General features: G+C 40.2%; 1 protein-coding gene across 1 annotated transcript in view; it reads left to right on the forward strand.

The window, feature by feature from the left end:
• The window catches only part of NECAB1 (N-terminal EF-hand calcium binding protein 1), a 60,152-nt gene that overhangs the window by 23,157 nt on the left and 12,445 nt on the right, over positions 1-24,550 (forward strand). Inside the window, exons 4-9 of the mRNA XM_042466293.1 lie at positions 4,702-4,727; positions 7,196-7,293; positions 17,510-17,646; positions 18,707-18,819; positions 19,912-19,988; positions 22,381-22,434. Coding sequence (XP_042322227.1) covers positions 4,702-4,727; positions 7,196-7,293; positions 17,510-17,646; positions 18,707-18,819; positions 19,912-19,988; positions 22,381-22,434 — 505 coding nt within the window. The remainder of the gene's footprint in view (positions 1-4,701; positions 4,728-7,195; positions 7,294-17,509; positions 17,647-18,706; positions 18,820-19,911; positions 19,989-22,380; positions 22,435-24,550) is intronic.

Genomic DNA, 24,550 nt, shown 5'->3' on the forward strand with positions numbered 1-24,550 from the left:
TACCAGCGCAATGCGTTGGCCCTGGACTAATTGAGACAGGCCCCATGGCTGTCATGTAGTCATGAACTCCCGAGCTGCACCTGTTGGAGCATCGCTGGCCCAAAAGGATGTTGAGGTCCCCAGGACAAGAAACCTCGGGGACTCCAACACCAGTTCCGAGACCAGCTGTGTCAGCTCGGCAGGGAATCTGTAGCGCACGGGGTGGCCTGTAGACCAACAGAATCCCAGACTGTCTCTGGCCTCAGGGACAGGTAAATACACTTGATGTGATCCATTTTCCGTACTGGGATCCTGGTTAGGAGAGGTATTTTATGGACCAAGGCAACACCCCCCCCCGCCCACCTAACCTGATCTAGTCCTTAACTGAGAACCCGGCTGGGAGGGCCTGGGCCCACACTGCTCACTCTCAGGCCCAAGCCAGGTCTCAGTAATGCACGCCAGGTCACAGTTGTTATCCCGAATAAGATCATAAATAATGTGGGTCTATTTTTTATGGACCTGGCGTTGCATAGGAGCAGAGACAGGGTTTGTGGTACGACTTGGCTGACTCTCAGGCCTCTTTGGTTAGGAAAGTGGAAGGAAGGAGAGATAGGTATTATGCATCGATCTCGCCTTCCATTCTGACATGAACCACTTTCCTACCGCCGTACCTCCCCTGCCGCCCCACCACATTCCCTCAAGATAATGCAATATGACTCAATTCACAGCATCCATGAGAGCTGGCATCCCACAACCCACCCCAGTCCCATACCAATTCAACAACAAAACCAAGACAAAGGGAAATGGAAGAAGCATCACTCCCCAATACACAATCTGAAAAACCCCTAGAGAAAGCCAACAAAAACTATATATATATATATATATATATTATATATATATATATATATTCCGTTCCTCCCCCCAAGAAAGGCTCCACTGGCGCTGATGGAAAGAAAATGCGTCCAACGTGTCCTGCTGTACAGCGCCGACAAACACCGGGGCCAGCTGCCACCCCCCCCACTGGCACCGGAACGAGCCGCGCATGAGTCTTCTGGGGCGTCCTCCGGTGCGGAGCAAGAGTCTGGGAGCCGGCAAGCCGGCTTTAGAGGTCACCGCTCCCACCGGTGCCTCCCCTTTCCCCGCCCCCAACAACCGGGGCACAGCTGTTTCTCCCTCTGCCGGCGCTGGCGCTGGTGGAATGGGTTGCGCCTGAGTCCTCCGGGGCATCCTCCGGTGCGGAGCAAGAGTCTGGGAGCTGGCAGGCCGGCTTTAGAGGTCACCGCTCCCACCGGTGCCTCCCTTTCCCCGCCCCCAAAACCGGGGCTCCGCTGTTTCTCCCTCTGCCGGCCGCTGGCGTGGTGGAATGGGTTGCGCCTGAGTCCTCCGGGGCGTCCTCCGGGGCCGGAGAGTCTGGGAGTGTTATATATAGGTCTGTCCTTGGCTTTTCACTCCACCACATGCATCTGCGGAAGTAGACTTAAGTCTGAGAAACCTCATGCTGCCAACTTCTGCCTTACAGTTCATCTCAAAAGTGCTACAAGACCTTTTTACATACATTTACTATTTAGAGTTAATTTGGGAATCAAGTGCTATGTCTTATAAAATGATTGCTTGGAAAGTATTCATTTTAAAGTTTAACCCAGTTAAAAGCTTAAAACAAGACTATGCAGAACAGAAAATCGGCCTTACGCATCTTTTGACATTTTGCTGGAACATTGCTAAGCGTTCCACTTCCAAAGGCGTTGGCATTGCAATTAGAGACCTGGGGCTCAGGTGGCAGAAGCTGGCCCTGCATCCCATCTGCAGCTCCCTTTACCAAACTGTACTGATTACACAGATTAACACCAGCTGTGGCTTTCCACTTCCTCACCCCAGAGCCCTCATTCATGAAAGAGGTGGGTGCTGTTTTCCTCACAGAACAACACAATAGGATTACACAGCCAAGGAGACAACTCACAAAAAGGGGCCTTGCAGTGTGCAATGATGGTGTGAATATGTTCTTCACATAATCAGGCTGCATTTGCACTGTAGAAATAATCCAGTTTGACACTACTTTGGCTTCATCCACACTGGAGAAATAACCTGGTTTTGCACCGCTTTAACTGCCCTGGCTCAAGGCTATGGAATTCTGGGAGTTGGAATTTGTTGTGGGACCCAAAGCAGACCTCCAGAGGGGGGTGAACACCTGGGGGAATGGTTGCAACCAGCCAGGGCACCTCTGCAAAAGGGCGAAGGTTTCCCCTATTGCAGATTGTTGCCCCACTCTCCCTTCCCTCTCAGGAAGAGAGGACAAAGCTGTCTACTGGCTTGCCCACCTGCCTGGCCAGCTGCCCATTCCCTCCAAGTCTGGCTTTGGTTGCCTTAGTAGCTGACCTATACAGGAACAGGACGGGGAATGTGTCCCTGTCATCTCTGCTGGACCTCTCTGTGGCTTTCGATACCATCATGCTATCCTTTGGAGCTGCCATGCTGGGATGGGACTTTTAGGCACTGTTTTACAGTGGCTTCATTCCTTCCTGGAGGAGCAAACCCAGAGGGTAGTGTTGGGGACTCTTGTTTGACTCTTTAGCCATTGGCCTATGGGGGTTTTCCAGGGTTCTGTTTTGTCTCCCATGCTACTTAACATATACATGAAACATCTGGAAAAGGTCATTCAGAATTTTGGTGTACTGTGCCATCTCTATGTGGATGACACCCAACTCTACTACTCCTCTCCACCCCAATCCAAGGAGGCTCTCTTGGTCCTAAACCAGTGTCTGTCATCTGTAGTGGACTGGATGAGGACAAACAAACTGAAACTTAGGCCCGGTATATACCTTGCGGAATGTCCGGGCCAGCGGCGGCCTATTTCCCTCTGGAGGGAAGCTGCAGCTTCCAAACCATGCTGCTTCCCTCTGGAGTATAAAGAACCCAGTGGTGCGTTACAGACAGTCCAATGAGACGCCATCATTACGTGCAAGGGGAGGCGCTTCCTGACATGCCTTGCCCCTCGCACGTAACGAGTATGTCAAAATGGCAGCGCCGCATACAGATGGGCGCTGCCATTTTGACATCACAGACGCACAGCATCCAGACGTCGCGTGCCAGAAGTGGCGCCGCGAGTGCGCGCCTCGCGCCTTGTGGCGCCACTTCCGGGGCGCAAGAAGAAGTGCCATTTTGGCGATTCTTTCTTGCTGTGCCCGGGAACCGCACGGTTTGGCTGCTGTGGTTCCCGGACGCAGCAACCGGCAGCGGCGCGTGACCGTTTTGGGCGGTCTGTAACGCGCCAGTGTTTCCAGGTTCTTTTTAAGGTGCTGGAGTGATGTCGCGATTAGTATGCCACCACTCCATACTAGGGTTAGGGACCATGCGGTTGGTGCACGGTCTCTAACCCTAGTATCACCGCCTCCATGCCCCTTTTGGCCTATCTATCTCAAGCCAAAATCTGGACAAGACAAAGGTGCTCCTAGTCCATTAAAAGGCAGATCAAGGAAAAGAGATTCAGCTTGTGTTAGATAGGGTTGCATTTCCTCTGAAGATTCGTGTTGATAGCTTGGGCAGTTCTCCTGGACTCAGCTTTGAACCTAAGGGCCCAGGCTTTTGCAGTGGCTAGGAACAATTTTGCAAAGCTTGTTCACCAACTGTGCCTGTTCCTTGAGACATCAAATCTGGTCATGGTGGGACTGGTATATTCTTTAGTTATATCCCATTTGGACTATTGTAACATTCTCTCTCTACATGGAGTTAGTACAGTATAAAGAGCTGCAGCCAGAATTAGGCAGGTTACAGGTGCTATACTGCTGTCCTGTTACAACAGCTCCACTGGCTGCCAGTTTGTTTCCGGGCACAATGCAAACTGCTGGTTATGACTATAAAGCCCTATATGGCTCAAGTGTAGGCTGTCTGGCAGACCATATCTCCCTCTATGAACCTGCCCAAGCCTGGAGATCTTCAAGAGATGCCCTTTTCCAGTCCCGCTACTGTCACAAACATGGTTGGTGGGGGCAGGAGAGGGCCTTCTCATTGCTGTCCCTAGACTCTGGAACTCTCTTCCCAATGAGGTAATAATAACAAAAATAATAATATAAAATTTATTTATAACCCACCCCATCTGCACTCAGGCAATCGGGGCGGCGTACAGCATTAAAAATTATACAAATCATATCCCCCAACCCTCCTTCCCTCCCTCAAAATAGAATTAACTATTTTACACTTTAAAACATGTTAAAAGATAAATAACAATTTAAACAATAAATAAAAACAAGCAAACAGCAAATGGGATCAATCCATTATTTTCTCTCTTTGGTGGCTGGGCATCTATTCGGGAAAGGCCTGAATGGCCCCCACCCTGCTGTGCTTCTGTCACCAGGCAAAGGCCCTTTCAGTCCAGCAGGCTTTTAAAATGGCAAATTTTTAAAGAATGGGCTGAGAGTACTGTATTGTTTTTAGACAGACCTGTTTGGATGTTTTTTTCCCTTTTAATAGCACTTTATTTTTTAAAGTGAAGTTTTAAATCATTTTAATATTGTCAATCATTTAACCCCCATTGTTATGTTTACTTTTTAATATCTTTTTAGCTGCATTGGTTTTTAAATTGAATTTCAGTTTTGGGAGAAAGCTTGAAAAGAAATCATCATCACCATCATCATCATTGTCATCCTCTTCATCTAAATAAAAAAAAAAGTTAACAGAATTACAAATTAGCAACACACCACTCATATTATGATGTCCTTTTCCTTTCAGCAATCTTGACACTGAAGAACTGTTTGGTAAGTGACTTTTGAATCTGAATAAAAGTAAATAAATTCATCACTTCTGGGGAAGCTACAGACTGGTGGATCTCAACAAAGAATCCCTGGTATACATTGAGCAGATCATGATCAAATGCACCAGTTAACTGCATAAAATGCAAGGGCTAGAGACTGTTTGGGGAGCTGTAAAAGATGGAGAAGCCATTACTGCTAATGCAAATGAAAGCAGAGACTGGCACAGAATTAAATATACTTCTGATATACAGTATGTTAATCTCACAGTTTGAGAAAGTTACTTTTGGGGACTGAAACCGCAAGAATGCATTAGTCATTGTGACTGGGTATTGCAGAAATTGTAGCCTGAATTTAACTTTTGAAGAATGGGTTTAATCTAAATATCTTTCATTTATGATATGTGAGACCACATGCATGAGTGTATGCACTGGCCAGGATCCAAATAGCCACTTAAGAGACACATTAATTGTTCAGTGCATATACTTAGACAACAAACGAGACTTCATCAGTAGCTTTTTTGCATATGTACACACATGCATACAAATCACTTGCTTTGGCCTTGTCTGCAGTGTAATTCTCAGCCACTCAGAAATGCAATAGTATTTCCATATTAAATTTCCTTCTCTTCTTATAAAAGTGCATCTATTCCTCAGTCACGTTAAGTCATTTGCTTGAAATAGATTCCAGTTTGCTCAAGGGATAATCTCTCTCTCTCTCTCTCTCTCTCTCTCTCTCTCACACACACACACACACACACACACATGTTAATTATGGCCTTTTCCCCCAAATCTCTCTCCAGACTAGTAAAAAATGTCTGGATCATTTAACGACTTCATGGATTCTCTGCTAAGCTATTTTATTTTTAATCTTCAAGAAGTCGTCTCCATAACAAAACTGTTTATGATTTTATATGCTTCATTAGCCTTATTTCTGACTAATTTTTGATATTTGATGAAAGGGCAAATTATATATTCCAGATTTATTTTTATAAGATGCCTAAATGTTTGTTCAGTGTGGTTGTTTTTATTTCATATTGTCATGGTTTCTGAAACGTGTATGTCCATGCAGAAGAAAGTTGTGCTTCAGTTCTTTCTCTTTGCATAGGGTTTGTATTATATGATATACTCATATAGTTAAAAGGGTTTCAGTTGGCAAATGCCATGGTTGATGCCTGGCTTAAGACTGTTTGTTTGTTTGTTTAACAATTCTTGGGCTCTGAGAAGCATCAGACAGTTGAATCTAGCTTTCACTTTAAGCCCCTACAAAAGTAACAGGTTGCAGGCTGGATGCACTAGCAGCTAGGAGCAGGGTATAGACTATTGACTCACTCTTGTTACTGTTGTTGTACCATTAATGTACTACCTCTAGTCAGAGATAACAATGAGGATTTCTTGCCATGAACAAGCAAGGGACACATTACTATCTTGTCTTTGAGTGAAGATAGTGATGATTCACTTCAGGGAGAGAAAGGGTACAGAGACTGGTTGGATTGCGAACCTTGGAGATTCCCACCTACTGGACTAGTAGGCATACAAGCTCCCCTCCAAACCTATGACAAGAAAGAAGAAGTGCAATAGCAACAGCAGACTGTCATAAGTTTATAATTAATGTTACTAAACTTTCTTTGGTATCTCCTCAAGCTACATCTCCTTTGCTTTTCCTGCCATGTCTGTGTTATCTCTCTGTTTAGTTTTTTTCCTCTTATCTCACTTTCTGTTACCTCCTTTTGCTTTTGCTGTAATTTAAAGGCGGGTAAAGTGCCTCGTTTATTTAATTTGTATTTTCTAGGTGATCTGTGCAGCAATTGCTTCATATTTTTTGCCTTGTTTTAGATTGGAGAAAAGCCAGGTCTAGTTTTGAAACTGTCCAACCTCTAAAAGGTCAATAGTAGCAAAAACATGGTGAAAATTGTTCTGCTCTGCGCCCCAGAGGACACAAGAGGCCTTTAAAAATAAACATTTGGGAGAGACGTCATGGGAGGCAATGAAGCCTTCAGAGGTCCAAGGCAAGGCATGTGTGACTCCTGGATCTTTGGAGGTTACCCACTACTCCTGTCACATGTCTACACCTCTGCTTTTGCAAGATCTTGGTGCTGTTTTTAGAAAACAGAATGACCTAAGGAGTCACCCTACTTTACACAGCACTGGACTTGTATCTATACTTCTATTGGAGGAGAGATCCTTATGCTTCCCAGTATACATTTATATTACATTGGGCCTTTTGTATATCAAGGGGATCCTTTTCAGACCCTGAGCATATGGGAAAAACTGTGGGACCTCAAGTCCCATTTATTTCAATAGTGGTGCACTCCCACATGCCATTTTGTCTCCCCAGGCTTGCCATCCATGTGAGCTTAAATCCACGTACAGCAAGCCCACATATGGGGTGGGCTGACTGTATTATAGTCACAATTTTTAAAATCCCTGACTTCTCCCTTCTTTAATTGAATTGTGAAACTATATTTCTTCTAGAATATTTTTCCCAATACCTTGGAGAGTATGAATATGTGTTGTCGGCTTTGGAAGATCTCAATGCATCCATACTGAAGGCAATGGACACAACAAAGAAGGTAGAAGAAAGTGTCATTTCTACTATATTACGAAGTTCTGGGTCTGGCGGTGGTTTTTGTTGCTAGGGGATATGGGGACATGCTTTGTGGAAAACATTTGGCCCAGTTTGCATAGAGTCCCCAATGCTGTATATGCTTTCTGATGTAATGAACTACAACTCACACCATGTTCACCTAGCACTGCCCATGTGTAGCTGCGGTAGTGGTCATTGTAGTACAAGCCATATGAAGACAGCCATTTTGGAAGGACTGGTTTAAGAAGAATGGGCCAGTCATGACATAACTGTGACTTGGATTAGAGGCTATGGGGCTCTTGGTCTTCCTTTCTGCATTTTTCCTATTCAGAGCCTTTATCAGGCATCCAAGGTTGAGGACTGACAGGTTGAGGAACCCAAAAGTTCCAAAGCAGAGTTATGCAGATGGGACAGAGTTTGGAACTCAGTAGTACTTCTCTTTGGTATAATTATTTTGTTCACTGAACTGAGAAGTCTTTGTATGCTTTAAAAGTGATATAAACGCATTTAAAAGTAAATAAGACAATACTTCTGTTAATTTCAGATGAATATTGTGTTGTATGCATAACAATTTCAAATGGATTTACCAAAAATTCCACTTATATATTGCTGTACCAGTACCAATTTCTGTCTGTCAGTGGCTAGAAAACATGATTTGTCCCAGGTGCTTTTCCTTGATGGGGCCTTGAAAATACTCCCATCTGAAACTTTCTGCTAGTCAATGTGTAGTTAGCAGAGTTAGAACAGTGCCATCACTAGGGTTGATGTCACTCCCCCCATTGATTTCCTCCCATTTCCGCAATGCAGAATCCTTAGTCATGCTTTTTTGCTCTAATGTTACTTGTAAATCATAATTCCCATATACCACTGAATGTAATGCTAATAATTGTGACATAAACAACTAGCAAAATTAAAATTATACCTTCAAATTACAATATCATATGCACAACCTAAATGTATTTACATATACATAGTGAAGATTTGATTAAAATGTGATGTTTTTAAAGAAAATGTTAAAATAATAAATAAATAAAAATATATATTTTAATTTTTTTAAAAAATTAAAATTTTGACATTTAAAATTTTAATTTTAAAAAATTCTGCGTCTTCTCCTTTTTCCTCCCACTGAGCTTCACCCCACTCCCACCATCTCTTAAAGCATTTTAAAAGGAAGCAGATGAATGCCACAGCCCATTTCTGCTAAAAAGGTAGGTGTTTAAGGAGGAGTGGTGTCACTCCCCCTTAGCGTGTCACCTGGTGCGGTCCACACACCTCTAGTGACACCACAGGCTTAGAAATTTCCTTTTGTGGACTACAACCCCATACATTTCACAGATGATAACCAAAGCATGGGTAGTCAAGATGGCAAAAAGCTTTTAATGAGAAAGAACCTACTGCTTTTGCCTGAGCCTACTGGGAAAGGCCAGACTTCACCCACTCCTCTCCTCCTTATTGAACTGAATGCAAATATTTTGCACTTTTAACTCAGTTTACTGCAATTGAAGAAAGCCAAACTCAAAGGGGGAAAACAGACAGAAACTCAGACATTTTAAAAGCAGCTGAAGTGAGACTACAGAGCATAGGTTGCCTGTTCAGGATTGTCCTGAGATTTCCAGGCTAAACCTGAAATCTAGGGGCAGCCCCTGGTGATGCCATTAACCATTATGTACCAACCAGAGTTGCTTATAGCTTGTAATTCAAGCACTTTTTCCCATTTGGAAATCAAGATAGAAATCTTAGCTAAAGGGGCTGCTCTCAGATCAAGGTGAAATGAGGGAATTATTCCTCATTTACTTTGGGAAATGGGACAAGGAAGATTTAACCTGACTTACTTGCTTCTAGCCAGAAGATAGATGCAGAGCAAAGAGGAGGGTGAGAACTGAATAAGCAGCAATGAAGCTTTTACAGTTTTCTTCTGCTATTTGTTTGTTGACAAATGGTTGGGAGAATTACACGGAAGTCCACATAAGTATTCGGCACAAAAATATTCCTATATTCCCACAGAAAATGATGGAAATTATTCTTCTTTGCATGCCAGAACAAAACAGGTAAAACATACGTGGTTATACTTACTGCCAAGGAAGATAGGATGCTAAACATGGCTTTGTCCATTGCACCATGATTTAAATAAATATCTAGATACAGTTTCCACCGAATGATTTTATCCTGATTTGTATATACAGAACTTTAGGCTTTCCTTTAAAATTATTTCACTTTTAAAATGCTTCGTGGTTTAATATTGTGTTAGAATATTTAAAATGTTTTAAAATGTTTTGCATTTTAAATCGCTTAAACAAAAGTTTTAGTAAGCCACCCAGAGATCTTATGATATAGAATGTAATACTGTATAAATATTTTAATAGATAAATAAGGGTAGTTCCACTGATGGAACTCCTTTTGTCAACAGAACCAGGTAAGGGACAATCTCGTCTCCTTACTGTGGCTCACTATGCACCTTCAAAACCAAATCTAGAGAGCTTTGGGAATTCCCCAGAACTGGTTTTTTGGCAGAAAGGGGGGCTGCAGGGGAAGGTAGATGTATGAGGCCAAGAACAATTTTGATTAGGGAATAAAGACATTAATGGCTAAGGAGACGAACTAAGGCTTTATTATAAAAATTCCATTAACAATGAAAAGCTCTCTAAGCATGCTAAGCCAGCACTGAACTAAGCTAGTTTCATTGTTGGTAGTAGAGAGAGAATAAGGAGATGGGAAAAGGTAGAATAATCCCTAACAGTATCTGTTTATATCTTGGAGATGTTAGAATAGATAGATAAGCGATGTGAAGAGTCTGAGTCACTGAAAACTTTGTAACTCTATTACTGCTGCTCTCTCTCAGACATCTCTAATGCTTTATGTGCTAAGTATTATAGAATTTTCAACAGAGGTGGGGAGGGAAAAGAATGGTCACACTGACAGTCAAGTTCCAGGGTAACACTGGTTTTAGGGCAGAGCTTAAATTCTGTGACACCAGCACTTGATCCTTTATAACATTCAGGTCTCAGGGAAGAAGTAATCCATAATTTACAATCTTTAGTTACCTGAGAGGGAAACACTCTTTGAAAATCCTTCTGGACACTGTCAGCAAGTACCTAATGCACGTTTTCCTTTATTATTATTATCATTTCCTAGACATGTTGCATGGTCCAAAATAGTCTTTGACACATGGCAAACCACTTTGCTATCCCAAGGGGGGGGGGGGTTAAGATCATTTTTTAAAAGCAAGAAATTTATTTGTTAAACAATGTATCCTAGGCCGACACACATCTTTTCTGCCTTATACCTGCTCTGAAAAGGGATTTCTTTCTGAATATTCACTGAAATGTTATATAAGATACGATATAAGACCACATAACACAAACTCCCTTTTATCCAGTATGACACAGGGAGATCATAAGGGGAACCCCAACAGTCAGTAGCTAGCAAAGATATGATGTTTTATAAGAGTTTTAAAATTTTAAAATGTAAGGTTTTTAACTTTTTAAAATTGTTTGTTTTTTAATTTTTTAATTTTTAATGCTTTGTATTGTTTTAACTTGGACCATTTTAAATTTTGTTTGGCCTGTTACAGACTGCCAAAATAAAGCTGCTTCGGGTCTCTTTGGAGATATGCTATTTAAACGATGCATGGGTCTTAAGAGTCCGGAGGTCATGCCAAAGCCACACTCCATTCCTAAGCACTGGGGTGCAGCTTTGGTGCAGCTTCCGGATTCTTAAAGTGCATACATCATTTAAACAACATACCTCCAAAGAGACCCGAAGCAGCTTTATTTTGGCAGTCTGTCACTTTGATACCCTATATGGGGAGGAAGGCAGGAAATAAATAAACAAATAAATGAATAAATAAATAAAGTGTCCTATACAAATAGACATTCAACTAGAGGTTAGAAGACTTAGGTTTTTAGCTTTAGATCCCAGAATCCTATAAGTGGCTGGGGGATTCTAGGATCTCTGAAATGCTAAGTTCAACACTTGTCAAAACAAAAAACCAGGGAGTAAATGTTTGATTAACATTTTCTCTCACATGAAAGTAAAGAAAGATAACATGATGCTCACAGAAAAGATGTTTTTTTTAACTCTGCTTGCTAAACTGAATTTGTCTATTAGCTATGTACATGTGGACATGACTAGCCACCTCCAGTGGAATTGGAGTGGGATAAAGAAATGCTATGAAATGCCGGGCTTCTTGGTATACAACATCTTTGTATCTCATTTTGTCTTTAACTTTAACTTGGCTCCTGTATTTTATAGCTTTGCTTCTCAATAGCCTGATCACATGAGGTGGTTTGGTAAAACTGAAGCATGAGTCAGTACTTCAGAAGTGGGGTCATCTTTTACTATTAAGGATGAAGAAATGGTTGTAATGTGTGGCAGATATCAAGGAACGCAGGGCGGTGTCTAGATGTTCAAGGACAGCAGCCTGTTATGCTTTCAGCTGGCTAGCCTATTGCCCTCAGGAGCAGAGGAGGCTCCTGTCCTATCACTTACGTAGTAGTAAGATTCTGGAGATAATCCAATATCTGTGTGAAAAGGAGGGGACATCGTGCCCTTTGACTCAGCTAGGAAAAGGTTGTGGCATGTGCCAGCCTGACTGAAGAAGCATGGACTGGGAATGCCTACTTCCCAAGAAATGCTGTTCTTGCTTTCTGGTGGAAGGTGTACTAACCTTTTACACGTCTTTCTTCATTGGTTTAGAAAAACCATATGTGCCTCATATTTCACTGTAAGTGAAATTTGGTGACAGTTCAAGGAAGTTTAAAACTAGGGATGCAATCAAAACTCTTTTTGTTTCCTGCAGAATTCATGAGATGCTCTTCCCATGCAGGAACCTCAAAATCCTAGGCCAATTCACTTTTCAGTGGCATCCCTGTGGTGATTCTAACATATCTTCTTATCTGGTCATACATTGTGCATTGTGCCTTCAAGTCATTTCTGACTTATGGTGACCCCCTATCATGGGGTTTTCTTGGCAAGATCTGTTCTAAGGAGGTTTGCCATTGCCTTTCCCTGAGGCTGAGAGCATGTGACTTGACCAAAGTCATCCAGTGGATTTCCATGTCTGGGCGGGAATTGAACCCTGGTTTCCAGAGTTGTAGTCTAATGCTCAAACCACGGTGCCACATTTTAGTACAAATATTGAGTGTTCTGATACATTTCATGCAATTTCACAGAAGGAAAACAAGTGGGAATGTAAAAATGGATGGATGAAATGTTTTTTGAATAATAATAATAATAATAATAATAATAATAATAATAGTTTATATTTCCCGCCTCTCCAAAGATTGAGGCGGGATTACAACAATAAAATAATACAAGGTAATACAAATAATACAGAATACTAATACAATGAATAAAACACTAATATTGAATTTACCAATTCCTATTAGTTCTCTAAAATCAGTTAGAATACTAGAGACACATTACAAAAGTAGGTTTTGGTAATGCCTTATTGTGTAACCAAGGCAGAACATGCAAGGTAAAGACAGAAAGTCTAAGGTGTTTGTAGTAGACTGTGTTGTGAGAAGAAGGAGATAAGAAGAAATGTTGCATATAATCCCCATTACTTTTCTCCTGGAGATCAGTGGCTATGAGTCACTTCTGTTGCAAAAGGGAACTGTGACTGGTGTAACAATTGGCTTCAGAAAGGTTTTTCTTGCATTGTCAGGTTACAATTTTTCTGATCAAAGTAGGAAAGCTGTGTTTTTAGTGACCTCTCTGTCTGATGTATCCAAACAAAGTATTCAAATGCTTCTCATTATCTTTTTCTATCACATTTTTTGAGTTAGGTTATTTTATCTATCTCTTTATTCTCCAGCATAAAACTTTAGAAGCCATGCAAAATTGCTTCCCATAACCATCAAACAAAGGTCCATCTCACTCTGCATACTGCAGTTTTGTTTGCTACAGCTATATTGAAGTTTTCCTGCCATAAACATGATTTGTTACTTATTTCTATTGCACTTATGGAACACCTGATAACCATAATTCTCTGTACAGCAATTTTTAAAGAATGGCATACAAACAATAAAATGACTAAAGAGGGCATGTAATAAAGCAAGCAGGAAAGAGTAGAAACATTACAGCTCTTAAACTCAAACTAATCCCCACTACAAAAGAGAGAGAGAGAGAGAGACCTGTGATCTAAAAACATTGAAAACAGAATAGTCCTTGACATGTCTAGGAGAAATTTCTAGACAGTTAACGTAAAAAGGATTGTAATGTAGAGAAAATTGTTTGGGGAGGGCATTCCACAGATTGGATGCTCCCACTAAAAAGGCCCTCTTTATTGTAATGTTTACTTTGCATCCATGGAGTTTATCAGACAAGGGAAATTGGAAGTATAATCCAATGGCAATCTGAACGCAATCATGAGGTTTAACATTATTGCCTGATAGACTGCCACACACAAATTCGGGCAATGGGAAGTCAGTCCGAATACAATCATGGGGTTTCATGTTATTGTGTGAGAGGTGATCACACACAATTTCAGGCAATGGCAAGCTATTTTTGGGCAATGGGAAGCCGGTTCGAAGGCAATGTGTATTCACGTAATTGTACGAAACTAGTGACTTTAAGTGAATGGGTTCTGGCCCCACTTTCTTTTCATTCGAATTTAAGAGAAATTTCTCCCGTTTGATAAACTCCAGAGGTAGAGTGGGGGGTTTTTAGAACTTGGAAAGTTACTTTTAAAAGCAACATAAGGTCTCCATATATAGTTAGCTATCCTTTATAGTTGCAGTCTTTTTAAAGTAAAATTATTTTTCAATTTCTTGAAACTATGGTTACTTTTAAACAAACTATTTGAATGTGAATAGCATGTGGCACAACACACACCCAAGACATTAAAAATGAGCACACACAGAGGATACAGATTTTTAAAATCCATAGAATTAACCAGTAACTAATAAGTGAATTCTGTAACAATATATCCAGACCCTACTCCCACCCCAGCAGTTATATTAAAAAATAATGCATAGATATTTTTTTAAAAGACAAATTACCCTGAAATGCTGGTTTTAAAATACAGTCAGCCCTCCGTTTTTGCAGGGGATCCATTCCAGATTCACCCGTGAAAATGGAATTCTGCCCATATTGAAGCCCCATAGGCTTAAATGGGGGTGCATGGCCCATTTTAATGCCCACCGTTTGCTCCTCTCAAGTAAGCGAGGGTCACAGATATGAAGTCTGTACAAATGGAGGGGCAACTGTATAGCCCTGTTTTGCCTCAGAATATCCAGCTGGACTGGAAGAGATATCATTTCACTTAACCCATCCTTCTTACACTGCATTTGTAATATAACTCAGTCCCACCTTTGTTATTAAAAAATCAAACTAATTTTAAGTAATGTAATGTTTAAATGTTTTAATATTTTAAAAGTCTTTTAATGGTTAATACTGACCATTTTCTGAACAGAAAGCATAAAAGTGGATTTTTCTACTCTCCTAAATGCTAATTTTTAATATTGTGATCCTATAGACACTCTTCCAAGAGTTGGTCCCACTGAAATCAGTGGGCCTTGCCTCATAAAGGTAACTATAGAAGCTATAGAATTAAGAGCTAGTACATCATAATGAACTAAAGTAACTGTTTTAGTTATTCAGATGTTTTAATAACTTTTCAGGAGCATTAGTAGGTCACAACCCACTTCTTCAGATGTTATAGACAGATCTGAAAGTTCCATATACCCCATAAAATAAATAAACATATCTCTTCTTACAGTATAATTCTTACAGTAATGTAACTCTGTCAGAACTTTGCTATTGCTTTATTGGCTGAATTTGTTCAGCAGGAGTTTACCCTTGCCTGCATTTGAGGCTGAGAGAGTATGACTTGCCCAAAGTGACCCAATAGAATTCCATGGTCAAGCAGGGATTTGAATCCTGGTCCTAGTGTCCAACACTCCGATCACTATATCACACTTGCTCCATTAGTGTTACCTAAAATGTGACTGCCGTTGTCTCTGAGAGACAGTGTTACCCCCCCCCCCCCCCCATTATTTGCTGCTGCCCATCGCTGTTTGGCAAATTTAATCTGGCTCCTCATCAAAAGTCTGTCTTAGTTAGGAGACTCTACCAGAAACATAAACCTTGCCTCTGGAGCACACATTGCAACCAACATGGAAAGGTAGCTCAAGGTGTGATCACAAAGTATAATGGGTATTCAAACACCTTTTAAACTGGGAGTCTCCTTCTGATAATTTGCTACATGTTAATAAACTCATTTCACGTATCTTTCTTACACTTTGAAAATGTATAATCTATGCATTATACCAGTAGAAAAATTGCCCCAAAGTAGGAGGCTCTTCAGAAGGTAATGCTTTTCACAGATCTTCTCTAGACATTATCTCTAGAAATGCAACCCTCTTCCTGAGAGGAAAGAGGGAAAAAGAGGGAAAATATATTTGAGAAGGTTTTTCATGGATTACAGTCCACTTCCTCGGATGCACTGTAATCTGTGAAAACTCATGATAAAATACATTGGTTTATCTCAAAAATACCACACAACTTTTTCTTCCCCTTTCTCTCAGTCTTCTAATATGGAAACAGACTAATACATCTCTTTCACAAATGTTCTAGGGATGCTTACAGAATTTGGACCTCTTTGATTATCTATCTCTGAGAAATTTTTTTACAATCTCGAACCTTGTACAGACAAGACAGATCTTCAGAAAATGCTTATTTTTATTATGCATTTGTTAGAGAAAAAATTACTGTTAACTGCCCTTCAATTAACCTCACTCCATTCATGGCAACCCTGTGGATGAGACATCTCCAAGCCCCCTTGTCCTCCACTGCTCTTCTCAGGTCCTGCAGGCCTCCCTGATCGAGACTAACCATCTGGCATGTGGTCCTTCTCGCTTTCTACTGCCCTCTACCTTTCCCAGCATCATTGTCTTTTCCAATTATTCATGCCTTCTCATGATGTGACCAAATTATGACAGCCTCAGTTTAGCCATCCCAGCTTCCAGGGAGAGTTCAGGCTTGATCGGTTCTAGGACCCATTTGTTTGCCTTTCCTGGCCATCCACAGTATCCTCAGCACTCTTCTCCAGCACCAGAAAATAATACTGGCAATCAAAGTGGTTCATTTGAAGCAGTCCGATGTCTGCTGAAATTTTGAATTCCACTGCCTGTTCTGAAAACATTCCCATGGGCTTCTCCAGCCTTCTGTCACAGTGAATCAAAGTTTCCAGCAATGAAATTAGATCTGCCAGATACAGCAGCTTTAATCCAATTAGAGGAACCATGTCAAATAATTCTGGGGGAGATAGAAATTAGCTTTATTATCATAAATGAGATTTGCCGCTTTTAAAAAGGCTGCCACAAATATTTTTCACACAGCTCTGGTGTCAGCTTCAGTGAGATGCCAAAGGAAGTGAAACAGTCAGTCCTGCAAGCACAGACTATTTTGATTGGTACTTTCACGGGCTTGACTGATGTCCATGGATGCTAAATAAATGGAGGTGATGACTTTAATGTTTACAGGCAAACAATGAGCATGGATGATTCATGGGGCAGGCTAACAGCTGGGATTTCAACAGCTGCTTGATCTTCTGACAGCAACAGAACAACTAAATAGCATGTATTTCTCACTTAATAAAAGCATTTGATGTGCAATAAATTGTGTCTGCTATTCAGCATTCTCCAGAATGTGGCTTTATAAAGTTATGTCTTCAGTCCAGGGCAAGATAATTTCAAGCAAGTCCAGGGGGGCTATTTCTGACTGTGCACCACTCCCTTGACACACTACTACATTTGTAAAATTCAATAGCAGAGCAGGAAACACCACTGAGCACAAGATTTTCAACTTGTTTTAGAGAGGTTTTCCTGTCAAGTTTCAGTGGCTCAGTTTCTTTGTGGGAAAGTTTGGGGTCCACAAAAAGAGTTTTGTAGTGCCTGCTCCTGCTTTAGACCAGCCTCTAGACCCTGAAAATGTAATGGAGATGAACAACTGTTTGATTTCAGTTGAGTTTTACTAGCTCTTCAGTAGGAATATTTATCATGCAAATATAATATAAAAACAACCTGATTTTTTTTTTAAATGTCCTAAGGCAGGGATGGGGAACATTCAAGCATGGGTCAGATACAACTCGTAGGAGAAAGCATGCACAGTGGTGAAATATTAAGCCTTTCTTTCCCATGGATGTCTGTTTCATCATTGTCACTGACATCATCATCATTACTGTCACAATCATTATTTAGACTTATCAGGAGACTTCTAAACTGGAACAGTTTGTGACACGCTTTTTGCTCAAAGAAACCCTGAATCAGCTCCATTCTCTCCACAACTCTCTGGAGTGTGCCATGGAAACCACAGAAGAACAAACACGTCAAGAAAAGTAAGAAAAGTAATTCTTGTCCCCTCCCTCCTACAAATATTAGTAGTGTTACATGGAGGAACTGCTGCAGATTTCTACTCAGTTGTTCTAGGTCTTGCATTTTGAGACCCAGGTGTGTCTGAATCAAAAACAGGCCCCAAGATCTCCATGAGAGCAGCTTAAGAGAGTAGGAAACAGCAGTTATGAAAACACTGTCTCACAACCTAATGGCTCCTTCAGCCACAAAACATTTTTCCAGCTTGAACTGTGTTCAGTAAGTGATGAATGTAAGAAATCTATAGTTGATCTGCTGGATAGGAAGAAATGAACTGTCCAGGCAAAGCTATGTCTTGTTTCCCCTCTCTCCTCCCACAGCACTCACCTTATTCATGTCCACTATCATGGCCATTTAGTGGACAATGGAAAGTGGAGGGTGCTGGCAAAGCATCCAGCTATGTATCTGTAGGTGGATACACAGGCACTATGTCATCCTCTGGGATGTTGGGAGGACTTCCAGGAGGTCCTGGAGAATGCCTTTGGTGTGTAAAGTTAGAAAGAACTGAAAGAGCCCTCTTTCCCATTTCTTTAAATGCAAAGAAATGCTAAACCATCCTACTGTTTAAAAATTTGCAACAAGGAGGGCCACCAGCTTGCACAGTAGTCTGCCAAAATCCTTATTACCAAGAATATCTGCCAATTGCTTAGATGAAATCTTCTTGTGATTTGAATCTATTGGTTCAGATCCCACCTTCTGGAGCAATAGAAAAGATGTTTTCCATCCTCAAATATAAGAGATGCTTCCTATTGATCTTGCTTTTTAAAAAGTATTACCCAGAGGTCTTCCTCTTCCTAGTTTCTGTGCAGAGTTATTATTACCCTGCCAAAGTTCTCTTCTATTTTCATTCACAATAGTGCAGTGGGTAATATGTTTATGGCAGACCCTCAGGAGTTAGAATGTGAATAAATATTCTGACTTTCAGCATCTCAGTGACTAATGCTAGTATTCAAAGAGAGCTGGAAACAGACCTAGAATGAAGAAACTAGTTCATTCTTTCAAATGTTTTATGTCTATATTTTTAAGACAATGGCCAGCAAAGCCAGAGGTGCTCAAAATTCATCAGCCAGGAAAACGTTTAAGTCGAAGACTTCAGAGGCATAACAGTTTTTCTCCAATCAGTCCTCTTCTTAGCCAAGGTAATATAAAGAGAGGTACTGCAATTTACGTTCCTACATTTTAAAATATTTGGATGAAAATTAAGTGCAAACATTCCTTATAACTGCAGCCAACCAAAACAAATTATATACATATTTTTCATGAACAGAATTTGCCTAAATAGAATTAACATTTTGCAAAAATCTGCAGTCAGTTCTGGTTCTCTGACAAGTACACTAGCACTTGGATACCTTTGCTGTGTGTATACTTTAATGTTTTAAGGTGTGTCCATTTTAAAATTCTTATATGACCTGCCAGTCTTTGTTCTGTGATGGCCCTTTACTGGATCATCCTTGCAAATTGAATGCTGGTTAAAATGTGGCAGAAAAATAGTGTCTAGTGATTTTCATGTTATTGATTCAGATTTTAAAGCAGCTAGAGTACTGATTCTTGTCTGCAAAATTGGATCAGCACCTTTGATAACTCATTTAAAGTTCAGACTAAAGCTTGGTCTTTGTGCAATGAAATGTGTATTTCATTTATTTTAAAAATGGAACCATAACTGCAGGAGGGCAGTATCAGAATAGGGCCTGGACAGCACAGATGTGGAGAGATTTTAACTCTTTCTCTTCACACTGGTTCCATTTTTAAAATAAATGAAACACACATTTCATTGCACAAAGACCACACACGTTACTTACAGTCTCATGTATGGGAATGAGATTTCATCCTGCATTCTAACAACATTGTGTCTTTTGAAGATCTTGCCAACAGCGACACAATTAACTTCAATTAGACTTGTGGGTGGGCATAACTAGGATCAAGATAGCAGCCTTTGGTATGTAGGGGAACACTTAGGACTGTACAGTATCAATCTATATTTGATCCTATTTGAAAAATGTATTTGTTCTACACTTTTGTCTGTATGTTACTATGTTCATCTTGAAATACCACATGAACTTGCAAGAAAAGAGCAAGAAAATGTCCAGAGGAGTATCCACCACCAGGTTAAATGTGTTTGAATAGTCTTAACATACAGTAAATGCAAGTATGCTCATTAAAACAAACAGATAAATAAATGTACTTTTAGCTTTCATTAGTGTTTTAAACTCCATGGTATATGTGTTCCAAAGGCTGGCTGGAGGAAGACAACCAATGGATGACCCAAATAGACAGACTTCAGAAACTGATTGACAGGCTGGAACAGAAGGTGTGCATTATGCTATAAAGATCTCAGCATTTCCCCTGCATTACATTCCCCTTCACTTCATGCCCTCCTTCACTTTTCTCTAATTGCCTGTGAAATTTTCTTTGCTATGGAGACAGAAGTTGATAAGAGAGAAATATGCTTTTTCCAGAACCTCTTCAAACCTAAATGTCTTAAGTGTGCAAAAGGTAGGATATGCTCCCCTTCTCCATCACCATAACATGACTGGTTATTTCCCTTCCCACTCCCAGTATCCAAAGGTACTGGGAACTTTACCATGTCAATGACAACCATGAAATTCTGCCAATAATTTACATGGAATAAATCTCACCATTCTTTGAAATGCTTTCACTGATATCAATGCTGTTAAATTATTTATTTTTTTGTTACAACAACCTAGTAATCCAATATTGTTATATACTGTGTATAAATGTAAATATCTATGTAAGTATGTTAAGCAATCCATTTAGCACTTCTTTGAAGCTGCTATATTGTATAAGGCCCACAGTAAAGAGGATTTCAGACATTTATGTTATTCCTGCAGTCACAATCCTTTCATTGCTTTTTATCACATGGTAACTTTATAAGAAGAGCCAGCATGGCATAGTGGTTTGCGTGCCCTATGAGGAACGACTTAGGGAGCTGGGGATGTTTAGCCTGGAGAAGAGAAGGTTAAGAGGTGATATGATAGTACTGTTTAAATATTTGAAGGGATGTCATACTGAGGAGGGAGCAAGCTTGTTTTCTGCTGCTCCAGAGTCTAGGATCCGGAAAAATGGATGCAAGCTACAAGAAAAGAGATTCCATCTCAACATTAGGTAGAACTTCCTAACAGTAAGGGCTGTCCGACAGTGGAACACACTCCCTCGGAGTGTAGTGGAGTCTCCTTCCTTAGAGGTCTTTAAACAGAGGCTGGATGGCCATCTGTTGGGGATGCTTTGATTTGGATTTCCTGCATGGCAGGGGGTTGGACTGGATGGCCCTTGCAGTCTCTTCCAACTCTATGATTCTATGAAGACAAGGGTTAGAATTCCTGCTCAGCCATGGAAACCCACTGGGAAAGCTTGGGCAAGTCACACTCTCTAGCCTCAGAGGAAGGCAAAGGCAAGCCCCCTATGATCAAACCTTGCCAAGAAAACCCTGTAATAGGTTTGCCTTGGGGTTGCCGTAAGTCAGAAATGACTTGAAGGCACAACAACAATAAAACTTTATAACATAAAGGCTTTTTGTCATCACCTAATACACATTAGTCTGTTATAACTGATTCCTTCTCTCAAAGCTACCACTTTTGGAAATTCTATTTTCATCCTTGCACATGTGTCTAATATTTTGATTCCATGTGTCTAAACCATTCTATAAATCACTGCACAAGCTACTCCACAGACTTTTGTACCAGTTGCTCAATATGTTGATGAAACAAACAATTTCATAAACTGATCCCATAAACCATCATAAAAGTTGTTGTACAAGCTGTTCTACAAGCCATTGCACAAATCCATTACAACTTTATTGGACTAGATGTGCTAGTTGTTCTATCATCAAATGTACTAATGAAGCAGCACCTCTTATACTTTTTGCTGCAGCATAATATTAAATTTATTATTATTATTATTATTATTATTATTACTATTATTATTATTATTAGCTAATCTCACTCACAGTGAGATTACACCAGAAGAATGGATGTTTTTATAGTGCCATCTGAAACCAGCCTTCTAAAGTAAGCCCAACCTAGTGAGATATATTGCTTCTTAGGGGAAAACCAGGATATTGTAGAGATCGTTATGCTTATTTTCAGCCCCTGTATCTGAAAGGGCAAATTTAGAGTTATAATTTCCAAAAATACCAAGCACTGCAAATCCTAGTTTAGTGTAGTCAACTGAAATTGCTCTTGTGAAGAAGGCAGCATACAAATGAAAGAAATAAAATATAAATAATGTTCTAACAAATGTACGTACATGTTTGAAAATTGAGATGAAACATTTATTTCTACAAATATTGCTGCTTTTCCCCTTCTCCTTCTAAAAAGATATGACTATAGAAATACAGAGAACTAGCTAATCTACTTCCAGAACATGCTTTCCTCCTTGATAAAATGTAGAGTTCTGCTACTGATTCAAAGGTTAATTTTAATCCACGTGCAGTACTTACAATTAATTGCATGGGAAAGTAGATTAGGAATGAATGACATTTCTCAGAACACCTCCTCCAAAATACAAGATCATGCTTATCTCCTCAAATTCTACATTCTATTCAATTTTAACATTAGCCCCTAATAAAATTGACTGTTGCCATGTTTTTGCTTTTTCTTTTAAATTCAAGTACCATTATAGCATCACTAATGGCCAGTCTTTTGTGTTTTTTGCTTGTCTTTCCACCTTTGTGTGTTGACAAGGATGTAAAGCTTGAGCCACTGGAAGAAGAGATATCAGAAGGAGACACTAAATCTGTAAGTGTCCCTCTCATTGTGAATTAATATACAGCTCTGCATCACATCCATAATTATTGAAAATGACAAGGAACTATTTGTTGGTAATGGATTGGGTGTGGTTGAACATACTGAAGCTTACTACAGGCAAGCCAAAGGTGCTCCTTGTAAACTGCAAGGCAAGTTAAGGCAGGTTAAGGAACAGGGATATAGCCTGTGCTAGATAGCATTGCACTCCTCCTGAAATCTGAAGTTTGCATTTTGGGCATACTCCTGAACTCAGAACGGAGTCAGAATGCCTAGGCTTTGACTGTGGCCAGAAGTAAATTTGCACAGTTGAAACTGATGTGTCCTCTGTGCCCATTCATGAAGATGCAAGATCTGACTTTTGTGACACATGCCTTGATCCCATCCTGTTCAGTTTTCTGTAACATACTCTGCATGAGGCTGCCTTTAGGAACTGTTTGGAAAGTTCAGCGGGTCCAAAATACTGCAGCCAGGATGTTGACTGGGGCTGGTTAGAGGGATGTTATGACTCACACACCCACAAACAAATTCACTGGCTGCTAGATTGTTTCCAAGCACAATTCAAAGTGCAGGTTTAGATCTTTAAAGAGCATCTTAGATTCAGGAAAACTATACATCCCTATACAAGAAAGCTCAAATTTTAAGTTCTGCCGGGGAGGGCTTTCTCTGATCTCCCCACCTTCATAGGCATGTTTGATGAGGACACAGGAAAGAACCATCTCAGTGTCTGCTCCCAGGGAGTGGAGCTGTCTTCCTGGAAAGTCTTGTTGTATTCCTTTCTGCTCTCTTTCTGCCAGTAGGTGAAGCCCTTTTTTTCAGACGGAACTTAGAGACATTATTATGCAATGTGTGGTGATGTGCTGTGTTTTTATCCTTTATTAGTATTTATGTTTTAAATGTGTTTTTAACTGTTTTGAATCATTTTTAAATGATTAATTTTTTAAAAGATTACTTTTTAAATTATATTTCTCCTTGTAAAATTAGATTTTAACTGAATCTTGTGTTGAATTATTGTAAGTCTCTTTGGGTGCCATCCCAGGAAAAAGGTGGGCTATATGTTCATTAAATAACATTTCATAATATGCAGTAAAGTATGAGTATGCAACTAAAATTTCCTATCAAAGGTTAAAAGCTTTTGCATATATACTGTATGTACACACTAAGATTTACCAATCACATTTTGGTCCTTTCATCATTCATCTCAAATACAGTGGATTCCACTGGGGTTCGATTCCAGGATCCCCCATAGATAACAAAATCCGTGGATGCTCAATCCCATTAAATATAATGGCATAACAAAATGCTGTCCCTTATATAAAATGGAAAATCAAACCTTACTATTTGGAATTTATACTTTTTAAAACTATTTTCAAACTGTGGATTCTTGAATCCATGGATAAAAAATCGGTGGATAAGGAGGGCCAACTGTGCCTTTAAAATTATTCAGTGTTTGCACAAAACAGCACTGTTGCACTTTAGGCTTACCTACACAAAGACCGATGACTCCATAACATACCAGAGCTTGGAAGACAGTCGTGAAACTACAATGGCTCCTTGTGCTATTCTCCTCACTTTAAGACCGAAAGCATACCACAAACACACTAGGATTTATTTAGGCATCTGTCTTGGTGTATGCAAAAGACAGACCCTCCTTTGAGCTACATCCTTGCTGTAATGCTTCTCTAGCCCACCTAAGATTATTTCCGAAGCATAACTACAGGGAAGTAAACATGATCTGGGAGTCTTTTCTTTGATGTTCCGTTGTAATCTTTATACTTTTTCTTTATTTTTCCTCTTCCTATATTTCTTCAGTTATACTAAGGTTTAAAAAAACCAGGATTAGACATATACTGACACTATCTGCACCTTTCATATTGTCACTAACGATTTTCCAATTATTGACCATTGGAGACCAGTATTCACCCTTACATAACTGGAATATCACCAGCCAGACACAGAGATGAGCAGCCTCAGAACTCTAGAAGTACATAAAAGTTTACAAGGGGGAAACCCCCAAACAGCCCAAAGATCAAAATTATCTATACTATGGGGCAAAGGGGCAGACAACTGCAGGGACAGAGAATGAATGGGTAATCTGCTCAAGGTTGTT

This window comes from Sceloporus undulatus, chromosome 4 (assembly GCF_019175285.1).
Source record: "Sceloporus undulatus isolate JIND9_A2432 ecotype Alabama chromosome 4, SceUnd_v1.1, whole genome shotgun sequence".
NCBI classification, from domain to species: Eukaryota; Metazoa; Chordata; class Lepidosauria; order Squamata; family Phrynosomatidae; genus Sceloporus; species Sceloporus undulatus.